The sequence below is a fragment of the Podarcis pityusensis genome (genome assembly GCF_964106645.2).
Source record: "Podarcis pityusensis genome assembly, chromosome: 8".
Classification (NCBI taxonomy): Eukaryota; Metazoa; Chordata; class Lepidosauria; order Squamata; family Lacertidae; genus Podarcis; species Podarcis pityusensis.
Window position 1 is genome coordinate 18,581,152 of NC_138033.1, and position 21,145 is coordinate 18,602,296.

Consider the following 21,145-nt stretch of genomic DNA (forward strand, 5'->3'; position numbering starts at 1 on the left):
AGACCATGTAACTTGCTCAGATCAGTTGCTTTCTCGGTGCTATTTATTAGCTCACACTGTTACTAAACCATTAATTAATTTATGCAAGTGACATCAAATTGCTTTACATTTCATCAAATGTAAATTGCTTTATTTTTGGACGTTCTATTTTATATCTTTTGTTTTATTTTCTGTAAGTCCTATAAACTTTCAGAAGAGCATTTCATAAAACTGTTCAGCTTTGTACAATAATAAACCGAGCTATTAGTTCCAGTCCTAATCTTGAACCTGTGGGTTTTGCTGGTTAAGCTTTACTCCTTGCTCCTCTGGGTTGCCACCGAGCAAATTCAAACCTTGACTGGGGGGGGACCCAATGAGGGCTAGTGTATTGGACAGGGTTTGGCATGGCACCCACTGGCCTAGACTGCGTCACCAAATCAACAGTCCCTATCACTATTTTACTTGTACTCCAAAGCATCTGGGGGGCACCAGGGTGAGAAAGGTCCTACAAAGCAAATGTGGGTAACCTCTGGCCCTCCAGATGTTGCTGGACTATGATTCCCATCAGGCCCACCTAGCATGGCTGATGGTCAGGTATGTTGGGAATTGTGGTTCAGCAACTTCTGGAGGGCCAAAGGTTACCTACCCCTGCTCTAAAAGAATATCAGGTCACACAAAACAACACCATATCCTTGGAGCCTTTCCTGCCTGTTAGCTACAAAAACTGACTCGTCACTTTCACTGGCAATAATCCCTGCCCCTCACTTAAGAAACGGGGTTGTGTCAACTGGCTAGGAGCTGCAGGCAAAAAATAATAATTCCATTAAAATAAGCATCTTCCAGCTGTCAGCACCCAGGAAAGAAGAATGCACAATTGTAGAAATATACTGTAGAAACTATTTTATTTTATTTTATTTTATTTTATTTTAGTCCATAGAGCCTGCAATCTTTTGTTTTATCTCATTTGATCTTATTATACACAGCTTTTGGCTGTGAAGCAGTTTATAAATAAATAGATCTACTACATATTTTGGAAAAGGGGTTGTCCATTGGTTCTCTATATGTTCAGCTGCCTTTCAAGATACCATCATCAAACTCAGCACAAGCGTTTCCAAGATGGCGGGGAGTGGTCTATGTTGAAACTTGGGTTCTGGGAGCCGTTTGAATCAAGATGGCAGTAGAAAATATGACTCTGGTGTGACTTTGCCCATTTTTTTGCATGGGTTTGCTCCACCTCCAAGTCATTGTAGCAAAACTTGACGTGAGGTTTCCTGGGGTTGGGGGCGGCAGTCTTCACTAACTTTGGGGTGCCTGGCACCATTCTAATTCAAGATGGCAGACTGAAATGTGACTTTGGCATGACTGCACCCATTATTTTTTGCTATGATGGGTCTAAGCTTACAAATTACACTAGTCATTTTAAAATCACAGTATTTTGGGTTCCTAAACACTCCTTGGCAGTGCCAGACACGCCTCACTAATCTGCAAAAGAAGAAAGAAAACCAGGTTTACTTGCTATTAAGTTAGGCAACAACTTGGAGGAAAAGCTCACCTCGCTGAGCAAAGCCACATCAGCTTAACAGGGTAAGAACTGTCTGGTTCTCTGCAGAAGCAAACTAACCATGGTGCAGTGGGTTTCATATTTTTTACTGCCGCAACGGAGCTGTCAATATTTATTTGTTTATTTATATCCCTCTCTTCTGCTAAAAGTACCCAGAGCGGCAAATAACCTAATAATAAAAACTGTGCAATACAATCAATATAAATGCAAGTGCGATAAACAATTTCTAAAAGCATTAATGAAATGGAGAGCAAACAAACCCGCAAACCTATTGGCATCGAGAGTAAAAGATGCTCTACATTGCATCGGCGTTCAGTATATATTGCAGCCAAGTGCGGAAATAAATAGTCTGGTGAGACTATTGGCTGACAGAATAAAGCAGCTTAAGGCTTTGTTGCTGGTGTACTTTGGCTTCATGTCTTATGGACCCTGAGTGTGCTGCTGAGTTTGTACCATCCTAGCCTGAATAAAGATCTCTCTCTTACTCACAAGTAACAGCCTCTGTTGTGGCATTTTGGATGGGAGTGAGGATAAGCAGGGGTGGGAGACTTAGAGACAGCCCAGCCTGTTTTGCCGCCTGTAGCAAAACAGGAAAGTGCCGCCTCCAAACCCCACCACTTCCCCCTCTACTTACCAAGGTTGCATGGCAGTGACTTCTGGTGAGATCCTACACAAACTCCACAAGATCTCACCAAAAGCTGCTTTAACTATGTGACTCTGGCAGTGGCAGGGGGGTTATCCACAGAGGCACCACCCTGAGGGACTCTGCCACCTGTGGCAGCTGCTTCAGGTCCCTCATGGGTGGGCCAGTCCTGTCCAGAACCTCTACACTTGGTCCTCGGAATTTTCTCTAGGTCACAAAACCACACCCTTTACCAGCCCTGCTCCACAGCGCCTTCAGTGCTCTTGCCTGTCTGGACTGTGTCATCGAACTGTTGACACAGTTGAACTCATGACTCTTGCTCCCCTGCATCAAGGATGGAGAGATGCAGCTGTCTGAATGGCTGGAATGTCGATTAGAGTCACATCCATTTCTCCACCCAATTTTGGCTTTGGGTGCACCCAGGACTGTCGTGTGGCCCCTATAAGGTTACCCAGAGGAGAAGTGCGGCCCTTGGACTGGAAAGGTCAGGAAACTGCAGCCTTCCAGATATAGTTGGACTCCAACTCCCATGAGCCCCAGCCAGTATGCCCAACGGTTGGCAATAATGGGATTTGTAGTCCAGCATCATCAGCAGGGCCACAGGGTAAAAGCTTGAAGCAAACAGAAAGTCTTTTTCCACCCTTAACCTCAGCTTCTGGTCTAGACTAGCCACTTACCAGCCATCTCCACTGGAACATGTTTGCAGGTGTGGGGTTGGCATCCGCCTGGCACTCAATCTCAGCTGTGCCCCCCAGGTCCACATAGGTTGGGTCTCCAATGCTGCGGATGGATGGCGAATCTGTTCATGGGGGGAAAGGTACGTGGCATGCTATCGACAGGCAAGAATTTCAATTTGGTCCACATTTTAATGCAAATCTAACTAATTCACATATCCTGAAACAATAGCTACTCCCCCAAAGCAGCTATCCTGCAAAATGCACACTTAGCAATGCAGTTTCCCAACCAAAGAAGCGTCTAACAGGGGAAAGTGTGCACAATAATAAATAAAAAGAATTCTAAACATTGCATATGAAAGTGAATTACATTAGTGGTCAAAATTGTGGAAACCTTTTGGGGAAAGTGTATTTCCCAAGTTTGATTACTCATAAACACTCATGCTCATTGGCTACACTGAAATGAAGGAAACCTACTGCATATCAACCTAAGCAAGTTGTGCTTCCTTTTTCTGGTTATTTGGCTATAACCTTTTTATAGAATACAGATAAGTGAACAAACTTTGTTGCATTGCATTCTTCATTAAATTATCTTTCCACTGATATGTAATTTTATGGTATTACTTTTTTTAAAAAAAAGTGGTGTTATGAGCCATCAAACCTCAGAAATACACTTCTTCCAAAAGGTTTCCACAATTCTGGCCACTAGTGTATATTAAGGGAAATTGCTGGGAAAGGTGTGTTCATTAGGTAAGAAGGCATTCAAATATGTGTATATTAAAAGAAGTGAACTCCAAAATGCTGACAAATGTCATAAAGAGATGAGAGAGAGAGAGAGAGAGAGAGAGAGAGAGAGAGAGAGAGAGAGTATACGTTGTTGGCATCCAGCTGTTCAGAGAGAGAATGGAGCACACCTCTGGGAGTGAACTCAAACCACCTCTCTGGGGCAAAAGCCTGGCCAGGGTGTATGGAGGTCTTGGGCTACCCAAATGTTGAGAACCCCTCTCAGCTTTGCTGATGTGGTCCAAAGGAAAGCAGAGCAATATGTCTGGCACTGGTTGGGCTTCAGGAGTTGCCAGAAGGAGGTGAGCAAGGCACCATCCGACCGCCTTAGGGATGCACGTGTGTGTGTGTGTGTGTGTGTGTGTGTGTGTGTGTGTAATGGGAAATGTGACAAATAGCACTTCAGATTGGGGAAATGATGGAAACTGAAACCGAAGGATTTGCCCATTCCTATGTTACACCACCGCACAAAGAGAGAGTGTGATGTAGCATTGGTTCCCAAGAGCAGGCATGAAGCTAAACCCAGGCCAGCTGCGAGAGGATGTGTGCTGAGACACCAAGAGAAGGAAGGCAGAGGAGAGCATGCCAGAGCTATAATCACAAAGGACAGAAAAGCACAGATGAGGCCCCTCATCCTTCAAGTGACAGAATACATGGTATGCCCTCTCCACCTGATACTCACACTGCACATCCAACAAGAGGGCCGTTTCATTGTGGCCTTCTGGGTTCTCGCAGTAGATCTTGTACTTGCCAGCATCCGCCCTGGTCAGGTTCCAGATCTCTAGAGAGCCACCATCCCGCAGGTGATACCGTGGGGAACCCTCTAAGGAAGACAGAGAGGCGACCAATCTTAAGGAAAGCATTGCAGACAAGAAGAAGAAGAAGAAGAGTTTGGATCTGATATATTGCTTTATCACTACCTGAAGGAGTCTCAAAGTGGCTAACATTCTCCTTTCCCTTCCTCCCCCACAACAAACACTCTGTGAGGTGAGTGGGGCTGAGAGACTTCAAAGAAGTGTGACTAGCCCAAGGTCACCCAGCAACTGCATATGGAGGAGTGGGGAAGCGAACCTGGTTCACCAGATTACGAGTCTACCGCTCTTAACCACTACACCACACTGGCTCTCAGCAAGGGCCAAGGACAGTGGTGGGTGTTGGCTATTGGACCTGGTGGGACAGAGGTCAGGGAGCCAGAACCAATGACAGGGAAAGTGAACTAATTCTGTTTTTTTGTCCCTGTCTTCCGCCCAGCTGAGCTCTACAAAGGCAACCCTGAGACTCAGGAAGAGGAAGCTGATAGCCCTTGCAATTAAGGAGGTAAGCAAGTGGGGGCTAGCCGAGGACAGCTGAGCTTGGTGGGGCAATGCCCAACTGGGCCTAATGGACCAGTCTTCACTGGGTTAGGAACAGGCGAGCAACAGACCAGAGAGAGAAAGAGAGCAGGCTGGCTGTCATGGACTGGCTGGATGCAGAGGAGTGGCAGGAGGCAGCAACTGGGGAACCCCCAAGGGAAGAAGACTCAGAGCCAGGGGTTGGTGATGGGACGATGATGAGTGGTTAGAGGGCAAAGCCTGGGAGGAGGAATGATTGGAAGTTGAAGAGCTAACAGGGTTTAGTGAGCAGGGAGAGTCTGGGGAAGATAGCAGTCCAGAATCAGAGGCAAGAGAGGAGGCCAAGAGGCAGAGATGAGTCAGGTTGGTGAGGAAGCCAGGGTGTCTCCTCCTGCTGCTGTGACCAGCTCCCCTCCCTCCTGGTCTCCCAGAACCAAAAGAGTTATGAAGAGGAAGGAGTGAAGACAGGCACAGTGACAGAATCTCAGATTACTTAGAAAGGACTCAGAGGAGGGGGAGACTGTTCAGTTTCTGTTAATTGATTCTTATGGGAAACTTACAGATTCTGGCTTCACACAATTAACTCAAGGCAGTGTCAATTTACTCTTGGCAGAAAGCCAAGGTCTGCTTGACCTAGAAACTACTTACTCTGATTGGTTAACGACCAGCACTCAACTCTGTTATCTAGGAATGCTAGCACAGTTTGAGAGGTGTGTTAGGAGAAGGAGTTAGAAGTGCTGTGTATGGTTATGAGAGAGAGAGAGAAAGAAAGGATTTATTTTGCTTTGATTTGTATGCAGAAACTCTGCTGGTTTTATTTTTTCCTTTTAATAAATCCTGTAAATAGTTATTCTGAGTCTAGCTGACTAGTCATTACCGCCGCAACTAGCTTCCTCGCTGTGCAGGAAAACTCTGCTACGTTTGGGCTAAAGCCAATAGGGCTATGCCTGACACTTCAAAGTTCCATGAGGTTATGGGCATTGTGCTGCCAGCCTGAGTTGTGGTGGTGTCAGCATCAACGGTGTCGGTTCCAGTAGTTCCAGAAGTTGTTGTTCCTGTTGGTGCAGCAGATGGACACTGGCTGGTTCCTGACTGTGGTGAGCTGGTGACGCAGTGGACACAAGGACAACAGCTGCAGCGTGTGAGTGCTGGGTGCTGTGGTTCCTGTTCTCTCTCTCGGTGGTCGTGAGTAGCTGGTTCCGGGTTCCAGGGACATCGCTCTCAAGATGGCCTCACAACCAGTTCAGATGGCTTTTGAGCGTCTGAATGACTCCAATTACTTGCTGTGGTCGGAACGCATGCAGGCAGTGCTGCAGAGGGATCGTCTCTGGCAAGTGGTGAGTAAGTTTCCTGCAAAGCCTGATGATGAAGACCTCGATAAAGACCAAAGAGCAAGGGCCACAATTGTCTTGGGGCTGGAAGATTCCCAGTTGCCGTATGTGAGGGGAATCAAGACAGCTAGAGGTGTGTGGCAAGCACTTAAAGAACTCCATGTGCGTGAGACAGCGGTTTCCAAGCTGTTCATCCGCAAGGCATTGTACAAGGCAATGTTACAGCCTGGGGTTACAATGCAGGAACACCTACACAGTTTACAGTTAAAGTTCGCTGCGCTACAGGAAAGAGACTGTGCGTTAGACCAGCAGGAGAAGGTGGCTATTATTTTGAGTTCTCTCCCGGAAAGCTGGGATAATTTAGTTTTGTCTCTAGAAGGCATACAGGAGCGTGATTTATCAGTCAGTTACGTTACTGGGCGTTTGATTGAAGAATGGCAGAAGAGGCAAGAAAGGTCGTTGGCTGCAGAGGCTTCTACAGGTGGACGTTTTGGAAGGAGTTCTCATGCCGTGCCAGAGGTGAAGCAAAAGCAGCGTACTGGTGAGGAGTCAGCGTTTGCTGTTAGGCGTTGTTTCCGATGTGGGTCTTCAGCGCATCTAAAACGACAATGTCCGGAGTTGGTCAAGTCTCAGTTGCCAGTGCAGGAGCAGAGACGAGATCAGCAGCAGCAGCAGCAGCGTAAAAAGAAATTCTTCAAACAAAAACAGTCGGCTCAGCTGGTGACCGCTGAGGTCAAGATTGCTGATGAGAAACAAGCGGTCTGGGTGGTCGATTCGGGAGCGTCTCGGCACATCGTAAATTCAGATGAATTGTTTGTTTCCAAGAACTCAGCACAGCGCAGCCAGGTGGCTCTAGCAGACGGAAGTACTTCCGAAGTGATTTCGGGGGGTGCAGTTTTTGTTCCTTGTCTTCGTGAATGCCTGCAAAATGTACTTTGTGTGCCGTCATTAAGGAGCAATCTGATGTCTGTAGATTGTTTGCTAAAAGCTGGGTTTAAAGTGTATTTTGAAGGAGACAGTTGCATTATTAAGAAGGCTGGTGAGATTTTAGGCACTGCTAAGTCAGAGGGAGGCTTGTTTTGGCTTAAAGCAGGATCTCAAGTTGCAGCAGTAGTCAGTAAATCTCAGCCTGCAGTGAATAACAAAGCTATACATGACAACTGTGTGCACTTATTGCATAGGAAAATGGGGCATGCTTGCTGGAAGAGTGTACTAAAAATGTCTGAATTGGCTGATGGGGGTAAGTTAAAGAGTTGTAACAAGTACCTTGATTGTAATGTTTGTAAAAAGGTTAAAACCCACAGAGTCTCTTACCCCAGAAGTGACAGAGTTAGTGAGTCACCGCTACAGCTGGTTCACATGGACGTAATTGGTCCATTTGCTGTAAGCAGGGGTGGAGCGCGTTTTTCATTAACAATTGTGGATGACGCCACGCGTTACTCTTGGGTTTTTCCCATGAAGAATAAGGGTGACGTGTTCACTAAGTTTAAAGGCTGGGTGGCATCTGTGGAAAGATTTCTGTCCATTAAACTCAGAAGGATTCAGACGGACAGAGGTGGCGAATTTATGTCAAATGCTTTTAGAGATTGGTTACAAAAGCGTGGGATTGGGCATAGAAAAACGAACGTTTTTTCCCCAGAGGAGAATGGCGTTGCAGAGCGAAAAAACAGATCTTTACAAAATATGATGTTTGCCATGCTTGAAGATGCTGATTTGCCCATGTCTTATTGGGGGGAGAGCATGCTCACTGCGTGTTATCTCCAAAATAGGCTCTTTCATCAAACAATAGGTACAACCCCGTACTTTAAATTGTTTCAGAAAAAACCTAAAATTGACCATTTGCATGTGTTTGGATCAAAAGCCTGGGTATTAATTCCGAAACAAATGAGAAAAAAGGGAGATCCTAAGACCAAACAGTTAGTGTTTGTGGGTTACCAGGAGCTGGGAAAAGGTTTCCGCTTTGCTGAAGGGACAAATGGCATTGTGATCTCCAGGAATGCCAGTTTTTGTGAACATAGTGGCTGGGAGAGACTACATGCCAATACTGAGGTTTGGTTTGAACCTTCCCAGGAGCTCCATGACTCTGAAGGTAGACACAGAGAATCAGAGTCTGAGGGGGAGGAAAGTTCAGATAAGAGCTCTCAAGAAAGTGGAGTTAGCCAGAGACCAGTTGCTAAGCAGCAAAAGAGAGGTCGTAGTTCTGAGGAGGAAAGTGGGTCAGAAGAAAAATTTTCTCCCAGAAGATCTAAAAGACAAAACAAAGGAGTGCCTCCGGTGCGTTTTTCTCCAGATACTGCAAATGTGTTTAGTGTAATTGCAGAACCCAAGAGTTTTCAGGAGGTGTTAAAGTTACCAAAAGAGGAGGCAGAGCTCTGGAAACAGGCAATGGAGGAAGAGATGTCCTCTCTGAATGAGCACAAGGTTTTTACACCAGTAGCAGCGCCTGAGGGGGCAAAGATTGTAGGCTGCAGGTGGGTGTACAAACTTAAACCTCTGGTGACAGGAAAGTACAAATACAAAGCTCGTTTAGTGGCTCAAGGATATTCTCAGAGGCCTGGAAAAGATTATGATGAAACTTTTTCCCCTACTGCTAAGGGGGACAGTGTAAGGCTGATTCTAACGCTTGGAGCAAAGAGAAAACTCCTGTTAAACCATTTTGATATCCAGACTGCATATTTACATGCATCAATATCAGAAGACCTGTATCTAGCCGAACCGCCTGGTTATGAGACAGGTTCCAATAGAGTGTTAAAATTAAACAAAGCTCTATATGGTCTCAAACAGGCTGCAAGATCTTGGAACAAGTGTTTCCATGAGGCCTTAGTGTCATTTGGTTTCAAGCAGAGTACAGCTGACAATTGTGTTTATGTACGTGGTACAGGCAGTGATCAAGAGTTTTGTCTGATTTATGTAGATGATGTATTGTATGCCTGTAAAACAGATAAACAAACTAAAAGGTTTGCCAAGCAATTGTCCAGTAAGTTCAAAGTGAAAGACTTAGGCCCGGTTAGGACATATCTAGGGTTGGAAGTGTGCTGGGCCCAAGATGGCAGCTGCCTAATTAGTCAGCAGAACAAAGTTAAACAACTACTGACTACATACAGGATGCAGGATTGCAAAGGGGCAGCGGTGCCTATGGATCCAGGTTTCATAAAAACACTTCATATAGATGAGAGTCCTGAATTTGAACATCCTGATGTATATCATTCTGTAATTGGAAGTTTATTGTATCTAGCACAGTGGTCCAGACCTGATATTAGCTACGCAGTAGGCATATTAAGTAGATTGGTCTCAAAACCCACACTAAATGCCTGGAAAGGGGTAAAACAAGTTCTGAGATACCTCAAACAGACAATTGGCTATATGTTGCAATTAAATTCTTCAGAGGATGAAATGTTGAGTTGCTTCTGTGATAGTGACTGGGGAAATTTGCCAGATAGAAAATCTGTCACAGGACTAGTCGTAATGGTCGGTGTAGCTTTAATCAGCTGGCGGTCACGCAAGCAAGACATTGTAAGTGTGTCATCAACGGAATCAGAGTACGCCGCATTGAGTGAATTGTGCAACGAGGTGATTTATTTCAAGCATTTGTTAACAGATTTAAATGTAAATTGTGGAGAACCAGTACGAGTTTACATTGATAATCAAGCTTGTATAACCTTAAGTAAAACAGAGGGTTTCAAATCACATTCCAAACATATCTCTGTAAAATACCAAAATGTACGTTGCTGTGTACAAGACAATATAATCACATGTACTTATGTATCAAGTGAAGAAAATGTAGCAGATGTATTAACTAAACCATTGGCAAAGATAAAGAACAAGCAAATGTGCAAGGGTTTAGGTTTGCTGGAAAAATAATCTCCTACATAGGTGTTTTTTGATGTTAATTGTCCAGCAGAATCTGTGAGGGGGTGTTCAGTTTCTGTTAATTGATTCTTATGGGAAACTTACAGATTCTGGCTTCACACAATTAACTCAAGGCAGTGTCAATTTACTCTTGGCAGAAAGCCAAGGTCTGCTTGACCTAGAAACTACTTACTCTGATTGGTTAACGACCAGCACTCAACTCTGTTATCTAGGAATGCTAGCACAGTTTGAGAGGTGTGTTAGGAGAAGGAGTTAGAAGTGCTGTGTATGGTTATGAGAGAGAGAGAGAAAGAAAGGATTTATTTTGCTTTGATTTGTATGCAGAAACTCTGCTGGTTTTATTTTTTCCTTTTAATAAATCCTGTAAATAGTTATTCTGAGTCTAGCTGACTAGTCATTACCGCCGCAACTAGCTTCCTCGCTGTGCAGGAAAACTCTGCTACGTTTGGGCTAAAGCCAATAGGGCTATGCCTGACACTTCAAAGTTCCATGAGAGACTTAGGCAACTGTGGGGAGGCGGGGACCTTCAATCTCCACAACTGCCTCATAGGGGCAAGACCTACTGGGATGACTTGCTGTGCTCACTAGGCAGACCTTGTTTCCTTGAATAAAGAGTTAAGTTGGCTGATGCCGTGTGATTTATTGCTCCTGGCACTGGCCCACCCAGCTGTCATTGCACAATTTACCCTTTTGCTGCAAGGCATTTTTTTCACCAGAAGGATGAAGCCCGCTAAGGATTCCAGGAGGCATATTAACTCAGGATGGAGAACCTGTGGCCATCTAGATATTTGTTCAACTCCAACTCCCTTCCCTCCCAGATAGCATGGCCCATAGTCAGGGATAATGCGAAGTGGAGTACAGCAACAGTGTGTGGGCTACAGGTTCCCTACCCCTGTATTAGTCAACAAATATATTTTCCTTCCAGTGTAAATAGCTTCAAAAGGAGGATTTTCCTTAGAACCGCAGCCAGAGAGGAAATGGTAAAATTCCTCCTGACTTGCTGCAAGCCAGGTGATTATCATAACTCACTGTGTGGATGCTATTTGCATTTTTTTTAAAGTGCAAATTAAATGCAAAGATATTCAATGCCCCATCTAATTTGGCCCTTTGATTGGAAGCTCCTTGTAGCCAGGACCAGTCTCATTTGTCTGCAAAAAGACGGGCACACTGGTGACAAAATAACAGCAACAGTTTGGGACTTCACTCCAAGAATGATGCTGGACTCACCTGTCAAGAGTACCTCACCAAGGAAGCTCCAGCGATAGGTGATGTCTGGAGGGCTGGCCGACACCAGCAAGGGCAGCTGAACAGCTCCGTGCTCCACAGCCTGCACTACTAGAGGTTGCTCAGAGGAGAACTCTGGGGGAACTGTGCAAAAAGCAGAGGAATAAGGGATTCTCAGATGACTTTCCCACTGACTTTCCCTCCTGCTTCTTGAAGCCCAAAGGTGTCTAATATGAGCATATGGCAGGTTGTTGCTGGTACATTTCAAAGAGCCAGGCTTACATTTCAAAGAGCTTCCACAGAAACCCTCTGGGTAAACGTTGCCTTACATCTGCCCTGGGGACAACACATGCTAAAACTGTAAACAAATCAACCATGATTTCAGCCCAATGAACTGCAATGTGGTCATGGAAGACACACATGAGTGACAGCTCCCGCCTCCTGGTTGTTCCTTCCAGTTTGCTTTCCTCATTTCTCCGTCAGTTTGCAAAATGGTTTTTGAAATCCTTGTGAAAATCCAACAGCATTTTATTTTACATTTCTCCATATACATATTTTCTGCAGTTTTGCCTAATATGCTAGGTTATTTGCAAGCTGTTTTCCCTAATACAATACATCTTTCTTTGTTATTTTCATGCATTTCTATGCACATTTTACTCTAGCCTATGCACATTACAAAAATGGTTGGGGAACTGCAGTGCAAAATTCAGAGAACCATGCATTTTGAAGGGCGGATGCTTTTCGGTTCACACATTGTTTCGGAAAGTGTGGCTTAGGTAGCTTTGCATTAATTTTAGGTAGGTTCACCTTCAAATGTAAAACTGAACTGAACTTCCCTCCCCTCCCTACTTCATACTTACATAGGACAGTGAGCTGGTAGAAGGTATTCACACCTTCAGAGAGGACAGAGCTGTATGCATGGCATTCTACTCTCATCCCATGATCTGCAGATGACACCACTAGAGTCACCTTTCCTGAAGTGGAAAACCCTCCAAATTCTGCTTTCTTCTGCTCTGGGTTAGTTGCCTTCAACCTGAAGAAGAAACACTACTAACAATAACTTATCAAGAACTTATAAGAACAAGAAAAAGCTGTGCTGGATCAGGCCATTGGCACATCTAGTCCAGAATTTTGTTCTCCCAGTAGCCAAAAATATGCCTACGGAAAGCCTCCAAGAAGGACCTGAGGACAACAGCAACTCTGCCCACTTGTGACTCCCGAGCATGGTTTTTGTGGTACTTATATAATAATAATACTATAATTATTTATTATTTATACCCCGCCCATCTGGCTGGATTTTCCCAGCCACTCTGGGCAGCTCCCAGCAGAATATTCAAAACACGATAAAACATCAGACATTAAAAAGTTCCCTAAACAGGGCTGCCTTCAGATGTCTTCTAAAAGTCAGGTAGTTGTTTATTTCCTTGACATCTGATGGGAGGGCGTTCCACAGAATGGGTGCCACCACTGAGAAGGCCCTCTGCCTTACTTACAATGCTTATATTCATATGTAACCTACTGCAGTGTTTTTCAACTCCAGGTCCCCTGGTGCTGTTGGACTGCAGCTCCCATCATCCACAGCCAACTTAGCCAAAGGCTAAGGATGAAGGGAGCTGTCACCCAACAGTATCTAGAGATCCAAGGCTGAAGAACGCTGACCTACTATAAACCACTTGGAGAACTTTGGATAATAACTGCTCTATAAGTGGAAATAATAATAATACACACAGGAAAACAAGCTGGAGAGACTGTGGGTGTCCACATCATCTTTGTCCATGACTGAGCCCTAAGATGTTCCAGCAAACTGGAGGAGCAAAGAGTGAGAGGTCAAAGGACACAATCCTACCCAAGGTTCCAAAATGTATTGGACTAGCCCTGGCAGAAATGGACAAGGGCCTTTGAAGATATAGAGAGACCTGCAGGTGAAGCTGATGTAGGATGGGCATTGGGGAAGTCAGACATCCTCTTACCTTTTCCCATCTTTGAGCCAGGTGAGGTTGGCGGGAGGGTTGCTGCTGCCCGATTTGCAGTGAAGAGTCACCGACTGGCCAGGTCTGACCTCCTTGGCTGTCACCGTAATTTTTGCGCTTAGGGGCGGGACTGTGGAAAGAAAGCGGCTGGCTGTCAAGACTCAGGCTTCGGCGCCACCTCCTAGCTCTACCCTCCATGCCAACCTTCCCCAACCTGCTGCCCTCCAGATGCCTTAAACTACAACTCCCACCAGCCCTGGCCACAGTGACCATGATGGGAGTTGTGATTCAGAAGAAATTGACGGATGTGGATTGGGGAAGGTCGTATAAGGTCTGTATTCAGACCTTCTGCATTGAGGTACAGATAGGAGATATAGCTCAGTGGCAGAGCCTCTGGCTCACATGCAGAAGGCCCTGGGTTCAATTCCTGGCATCTCCTGATAGGGCTCAGAGAGCCTCTTTTCTGGAAATCCTGGAGAGCCACGGCAATCCAGTGTTGACATTACTGAGCTGGATGGATCAGTGCCGTGATTTGGTAAAAGGCAGCTTCCTATGTTCAGGTCCCATCTTTCCGCTTGTGGTGCCACAACTCTTGGGGCTGAGCTTATCAATACACCAGAAACAAACAAGCAAAAAAGAATATTTCTTGCTTATGGATGCTATCACTTTAAAATAATAGAAGAGGGAAATCCCATATTTATGGGTTTCACCCATATCGTAAATCATTTGCATTTGGAAAGCTAGCAGGGCAGGAGTTCTAAAGCCCAGTCTTCTTCCCAGGATGCTTGCTTGCTTGAGTCATCAATTTTATTTTATTTATATCCCACCCTTCCTCCCAAAGGAGCCCAGGGTGGCTTCCCAGGCACCCTCTACTAGACTGTGTGTGAAAGCTGCCACTCAGTGAGAGAGGGGCTTTGCATGCAACAGGTCCCAGGTTTAACCCTTGGTTTCTCTAGCTAGGGCTGGAAACAGACTTATTATGCCTGAAACCATGGGAAACCGCTGCCCGTCACTGTCGACAATAGTGAGCTAGATGCTATAACTTGGCATATTGCCCTTGCACCCTGCACAATATACTGGTGAAGCTCAGCAGACACCCAGGCTGCTTCAGAGGAGGGCAGGACCACGGACAGCTCACTGTGGTTCTGAATACAGAGGCAGGATGTACACAAGGCACCTAAGAGCAGCCAGCTTGGAACATTGTCCCATCAATGGTTTAGTCTGGAGCAAACAATGAGCTTAAGCAGCCTCACCATCATTGGGTGGCGGTCTCAAGCTCCATCCCCTCCAAGGAAACTGGTTGGGTTTAAAGGGGCTCGGACGTATCCATCAGGTCTCTCCTGCTGCCTGGTGGACCTGGTATTGTCCCACCCACTGGGATGGAGCCACTTTTCTGACATTGGCATCACTGCAGCCTGCCTAGATGCGGCTGGGGCAGGTGGCCAGGAGGCTGGGGCTCTGCAGTCGCACCAGTGAAGTGGTCAGATTGGCTCCGCCGGTGCAGCCCCAGACTTGCCACTACCCTGCCTTGCCCCAGCCCCAGGATGGAGAAGATAGATGGGGAACCACGTTGACATTGATAGACATTGCAGGGGATTCGACTAATTCTCCCTTGAGGTCCATTAAAATTTTACAGTTCTGTGATTCTGTAGACAGTTACATTTCTCTTGAGCATCTTGCTCTTATGTCTCAGTCACATGTCCCCCCGCAAACACGCCCTCCGTTCAGATCAAGGCCGGAAGGGTGCACATGAGTGTTGAAGCTTACACTGGACGTGCAGACGAGTCTCTGCAGTGAGCGCTGGGGTTCTGGAACTTCCAAATGCCTTGCAGTAGTAAGCAGCCATGTTGTCGCTGGCAGTCGTGGTGAGGAGCAGCTCCTTGGAGACAATGTTCCCCGATGACCCCGGAGTTGTCCCGTCCCTCACTACTTTGCTCTCCTGTAGAAAGAATCCAGATTGCAGTGGGGGGTAAGCAGAGAGGCAGCCACTCTGGGGGGATTGGCCAGTTGGGCACCCATCACTCAGGACTGGCCAGGGGTCCTTAGGAAGAAGAGCCATGGGGTCGCTTCTACTGCCCCCAGCATCTACCATTTGTCATCTACCTCACTTTGTCTAATGCAATGGAGGGGAAACTCAGACCCGGGGGCCAAATTTGGCCTCCAGACCTTTCTACCTGGGTCCTTGAGACTCTCTCTGGGTGACAGCCCCTCCCCAACCACACCCTCTCACCCCAGACCATGCCCCTCACTGTCCTGGCTTCGCAACTTCCTCAGGTATTTTTGCCTGGCTGTGATGTGCCCTTGAACACTGATCATGTCCCTTGGTTGCCAAGAAGAAGGACAGCGTATGAGGATGGGTGTCTAGAAACAAGCCTATTGTACGAAGATAAAATTTGCATTCGTTGTTCTGCCAAGTTTTGCCTCTGTTCCTCAGCCACCACCACTGACTCTCAGGCTGAAAAAGTTTCCCAACCCAGCCTAATGGTAGCGCTGGCCCTGGAGGCAGTAATGCTGGACCACCTTGTACCACTCGAGGCGAGGCAGAGGGTGTCCGCCGCTGGCAAAGCAGGTGAGCTTGACTACAGTGCCAGCTCGAAAGCATGTTTCTGGGGGTGGCACATCAATCCAGATCTTCTGAGGTGGATCTGAAGGACAAAAACAAGAATGGGGAAGAGAAGGAGGAAACAGATATGAGAAGGGGGGATTCAAAACACGTCACACATGACAACCGTTGCCATGACACACACACAATCATCCCTCCTGCTCACACTGTACTCGGAGGGTCACGGTAGCACTCTTGGCGTAGAGGATGGCTTCATTGAAGGCCTCACAGATCAGAGACAATCCGTTGTCCTCACGGCGTGCTGTGTATGTGATGTTAGACACTGTGATCATCCCGCCATGAGCTGCCTGTAGGAGGATATCAGGCCTCAGTCAGCAATTGTCAGTTTGAGAAGGGAGAAGAGGCAGATCTAAACAACTGGTTTCAAAATGGCTGTTTCCCTGATTTCCCAGCACTCTGAAAGTCCACAAGTCCCTCTAACTTGGTATTGTCTACACTGACTGGCAGCAGGGCTTCAGAGAAGAGGAAACTCCAAACCCAACCAGGAAATGCCAGAGACTGAACCTAGGTCTTCCTGCAGGAAAGGCAGATGCTCTACCACTGAGCTACAACCTTCCTCAATGCTCATACAATGTTCTTACTTCCCCTACAATCTGGGACAGTACAGTCTTCTCAGAGGCCCTTACTTTCCCACGCTCATGGCCCCTAAACTCATGCTTCAGGCCCTCCCTGTCATGATCCGAACCAGCAGATAAGTCTTGACATGGAGACAATGGAATCCACTGGATTCAGAAGACCAGCGGTGGAAGTGGTGGACCCCAACCCAGGCTCTGATGGGCTGGAACCTTTCCACTGGGAACCCATCAGCTAGGAGGCCCTGGAAAGAGAGTACTCTCCAAATTGGGACACCCTTAGAGAGAGTGTCCCAAAGGACTCTGCCATAATGTACTGCCTCACCTCGATTTTGTGCCCCCACACAACCCCCTGGATTCAAAAATCTCCTGTTTGTCTGGAAAAGTTGGCAGGCGACATCTAAAAGTAGGGAAGGGAGAATCTGTCAATTTTGGTTTTTCTCCATTCTCACTTTCCCAATCTCAAATTCAGTTCTTCACCTTTCCACATAACACTTTGCACCAAAAAAACAAAAAACAAACCCAAATAAAGACAAGTCCTCATGAAAACTCAGCAGCATTTTAGTGCAAATCTCTCTCAATATGCATATACAGTGGTACCTCGGGTTACAAAGGCTTTAGGTTACAGACTCCGCTAACCCAGAAATATTACCTCGGGTTAAGAACTTTGCTTCAGGATGAGAACAGAAATTGTGCTCCGGCGGCGTGGCAGCTGCAGGAGGCCCCATTAGTTAAAGTGGTGCTTCAGGTTAAGAACAGTTTCAGGTTAAGAATGGACCTCCGGAATGAATTAAGTACATAACCAGAGGTACCACTGTATTTTTATACAATTTTGCCCAATACGCACATTCTTACAAAGCACTTCCTCCTCACAGAATGCATTTTTGTCTCCTATTTTTTCTTACGCATGCCTTCTGATGCACGTTTGACTCCAGGGTACACATTTTCGTACACATTATGTGCACTGCAACATTCATAGAAGTGCGAATTTCAAAGGGCAGCTGTGTTTTGGTTCATCTATCATTTCAGAAAGTGCAGATTAAACAAGTTTTCCTTCAAATTCCTGCCCCATCCTTAGCTCAGGAACAAGAGAGGATGAAACGTCCACTGACGCCCTCTAATTACCGTCCACATAGGACCCATCTCACTCAGCCTCCTAGCAGGATGGGCCCCTGCTATTGCCTACCTCTGACACAGTGACCTCTGTGGCGTTGAGCTCCTTCCAGCCCAGCCACCAGCGCAGCAAGACAGGTGGGTTGCTGGCAGAGGTGGAACAAGACAGTGAGACCTCCTTGTTTTCCTCGGTGCTACTTGAGCCTATGATTTTCACCTGGTCGGGGAGAACTGTCATCCAAAAGGTAGAGCCCGGGGGTGGGTGGGGGGAGAGAGAGAAGGATATTAGTCACCCAGTGCAAGACTTAGATGTGCCCATTTTTGTTTTCAAATCATTGTGTCCTTCTTTCCCTTTCACCAGGAGAAGAAAGTTGGTTGCAGTTTTGTTTGTCATTCCAAGTGCCTCTGGGAAAGTACAACATGCTTGACTTTTGCGAAGGGAAGCAAGGTTGTTGTCGTCGTTTACAAAATGGACCTAGTGGCTGAGGCTGCGTATACACCCCAAGCACATTTTTCGTCTCAAAGAATTCTGGGTGTTGTAGTTTGTCAAGGCTTGCTGGGAATTGTAACTCTGTGAAGTGTAAGCCACAGTGCCCAGTATTATTTGAGGGGGTAAATGTGCCTTAAAGGTTTAGTGCAGCGGTTCTCAACCTGTGGGTCCCCAGATGTTGTTGGACTACAACTCCCATCATCCCTGAGCTCTGGCCTTGCTAGCTAGGGGTGATGGGAGTTGTAGTCCAACAACATCTGGGGACCCACAGGTTGAGAACTGCTGGTTTAGTGGGTATGCAAAATCAGGGCCATCCTACCCATAGGCAATAGGGGTGCGGGGCACCCAGGCGCCAGGCTCCCAGGGGCTCCAGGCCTAGAGTCTGGGGCCCAAAAGTTGAGTCTGGGGAAGAGCCCGCCCATTGGTCGGAGCACCGCAGCAGACTCTTCTGCTGTGCCGCAAGTTCGGGGGCAACCGAGCCAGCGACACGCTGAGGCGGCTGGCCAGCTCCGCCCTCCTGCGCGCCTGGGACTGGGCAACCTGGGGGGGGCGGATCTTTGCACCCCGGTGCCACATATGCTTAAGACAGCCCTGTGCAGGATAGTGTCTGTATTCAAACATAGCAAAAAGCTCTAGTTACAGGAAGGAGACAAGGAGAGATTTGGGTGCATGTACTCCCCATCCCTCTCTTCTGGTGGAAAGGAGGAGATTGGAGGCTTCACGTCTGTCTTAAAATAACCACAGTTTACCTTTCCATCTGAACCCTAAAATGAACTTAATCTTAACTATGGTTTCTTGGAACCAGTGCTGAGTCAAAGTATTTGAGCCCAGTTAATTTTGTAAGTTTTGCAAAGGTGGGGAGGGGGAAATATGCTTCTGAAGACAAGGTTAATTTTCAGGGGGTGAATTCCTAAGAATGTTCAAGGGGTGATATTACCTTGAAAGATATGTTAGATGTGGATTTTGTCTTCCTTCAACTACTTTTTAAAATAAAAGTTAAAGAAACATTGCTCCTTGACCAATCTTCCCCTCCGAAAAGTTCCTCTGGGAATAACACTATCACGAGGGAGCATTTTTCCCATTGGGGCATTTAATTCCAGGAATACTAGTGATCTACTGTCACTTGAAGTGATGGAAAGACTTTTGTATTGCAAAAAGAACACACAATGGCAACCTCGTGCTTGAAAGCATGGCCACAGCACCCACAAATGAGCATTTGCTTGCCTCCTCCCCAAGTCACCAAATATCTCCCTCCTACACACATACTTCTATGGGAATGAGTGGTCCCAGGAAAGGAAGGGCAGGATATTCAGTCAAGTCCTGGTTGAAACAAGTCAACTTCATGACAAACTACCCAGGCATGTTTTGGGAAGGGACAGTCCCAACACTCACAGACCACGTGCAGAGTGATGCTGGCTTGCAGGGGAAGGGGCAAGACTTGGTTCAAGGCCTGGCAGCTGATTGTAGCCATGTTGTCTTCTGCTGTGATGCTGAGGCTGAGGGAGCTCCGGGACAATTGGCCAGTGTTGTCCGTCTCCCAGTTCGTGGAAATCACTTCATCGTTCTGTAAGGCACAAGCCCATAGCTGAGATCCAGGGAGAAGAGCCTGGAAGCTGAAGGGTGGGGTGTTGACAAGATAGGGGAGGGGCCTGGCAGTGCCCAGTATACCTGAAGGAGCATCTCCACTCCCATCGTTCAGTCCAAACATTGAGGTCCAGCTCCGAGGGCCTTCTGGCAGTTCCCTCACTGCGAGAATTGAGGTTACAGGGAACCAGGCAGAGGGCCTTCTTGGTAGTGGTACCTGCCCTGTGGAATGCTCTCCCATCAGATGTCAAGGAAATAAACAACTATCTGACTTTTAGAAGACATCTGAAGGCAACCCTGTTTAGGGAAGTTTTTAATGTCTGATGTTTTATCGTGTTTTGAATATTCTGCTGGGAGCTGCCCAGAGTGGCTGGGGAAACCCAGACAGATGAGTGGGGTATAAATAAATTAGTAGGAGTATGCCAGGATAGGAGCAGAGGACAGAAGCAGTAGGCAGTCAGAAACACCTGGCTGGCCCTAATGCACCATGACTTTGGAGCTCAATGAGCACAGGGGCTGAGCAAATAGCAAATGTTCTCAAACCAAGCAGGGAAATAACCTATTTTGGGCTCACAGACTTCTTTCCTTCCTTCTCTTAGAGACCAGGAGAAGGAGGATAGAGCCTAGGGCCCAGCAAACCTTGTAACACCATATACAAATTCGACAACATGTGGATTGCTGCTGCCATTCATAAAACCTCCATGCACCATCACTAGAAAACCTCAGGGATGTTGGAAGCTGCTTTCTAGTGCTTGTAAGACTCCTGGTCTATCTAGCTATACCCCTTGGAGCAGCCAGTCCAGAGTTTCAGGCAGGGGGCATTCCTGTAGAAGTCTGGCATTGAATCTTGGGTCTTCTGTGTGAATGCCGTGTGCTCTGTGGCTCTTCCTCAGTAGAACAGCCACCATGTGGAGCAACTGCCATAGGCAGGCTGTTTCAAACCGTGTGAGAGCCGCAATACATTGAGCAATCCTTAGCTGCTTTGTCACCAATGAATGTATATGAGCATTCCAACTGATGAGAGGGAAGGGAAAATCGCAGAACACTGAGCTACTGTTATAAAGAAGGGGGAAAGGGAAGAGAAACACAGAGGGGAGGCTGGGGTGCTGAAAGAGAAGAAGACGCACCAGGAACAAGGATGGAGGAGGCAGGGAAGAAGGCCAGGTGACTGGAAAAAAAACATGGAGGCTGCAGCAAGTCAAGGAGAAGGTGGAAGAGGCCAAGGGCTAAAAGACAGACAGAGTGGATTGAAGAATGCAGGAAGAGATCAAAGAGAACAGAAAGCTGAGCTAAAACTCCACACCAGATAATGGGACAGGAAGGGCTGTACTGTTGCTGATGTAGCAGAAGGGGAATTGTGGGGTTATAACATATAGCCTGTCAGAAAATCTGGCTGC

At 46.7% G+C, this 21,145-nt stretch overlaps 1 protein-coding gene and 1 long non-coding RNA gene across 2 annotated transcripts in view; one reads left to right on the top strand and one right to left on the bottom strand.

Annotated features, from left to right (window-relative positions):
* Positions 1 to 21,145, bottom strand: part of NPHS1 (NPHS1 adhesion molecule, nephrin) — a 56,523-nt gene that overhangs the window by 23,280 nt on the left and 12,098 nt on the right. Inside the window, exons 9-18 of the mRNA XM_081018604.1 lie at positions 19,557 to 19,728; positions 17,748 to 17,905; positions 16,135 to 16,276; positions 15,887 to 16,011; positions 15,134 to 15,305; positions 13,367 to 13,496; positions 12,257 to 12,429; positions 11,400 to 11,540; positions 4,323 to 4,463; positions 2,861 to 2,982 (exon numbers count right to left, since the gene is read on the bottom strand). Coding sequence (XP_080874730.1) covers positions 2,861 to 2,982; positions 4,323 to 4,463; positions 11,400 to 11,540; positions 12,257 to 12,429; positions 13,367 to 13,496; positions 15,134 to 15,305; positions 15,887 to 16,011; positions 16,135 to 16,276; positions 17,748 to 17,905; positions 19,557 to 19,728 — 1,476 coding nt within the window. The remainder of the gene's footprint in view (positions 1 to 2,860; positions 2,983 to 4,322; positions 4,464 to 11,399; positions 11,541 to 12,256; positions 12,430 to 13,366; positions 13,497 to 15,133; positions 15,306 to 15,886; positions 16,012 to 16,134; positions 16,277 to 17,747; positions 17,906 to 19,556; positions 19,729 to 21,145) is intronic.
* Positions 5,701 to 10,170, top strand: LOC308484539. The gene is made up of 2 exons (XR_013989950.1): positions 5,701 to 8,777; positions 9,244 to 10,170. It is a non-coding gene; the product is annotated as an uncharacterized lncRNA (long non-coding RNA).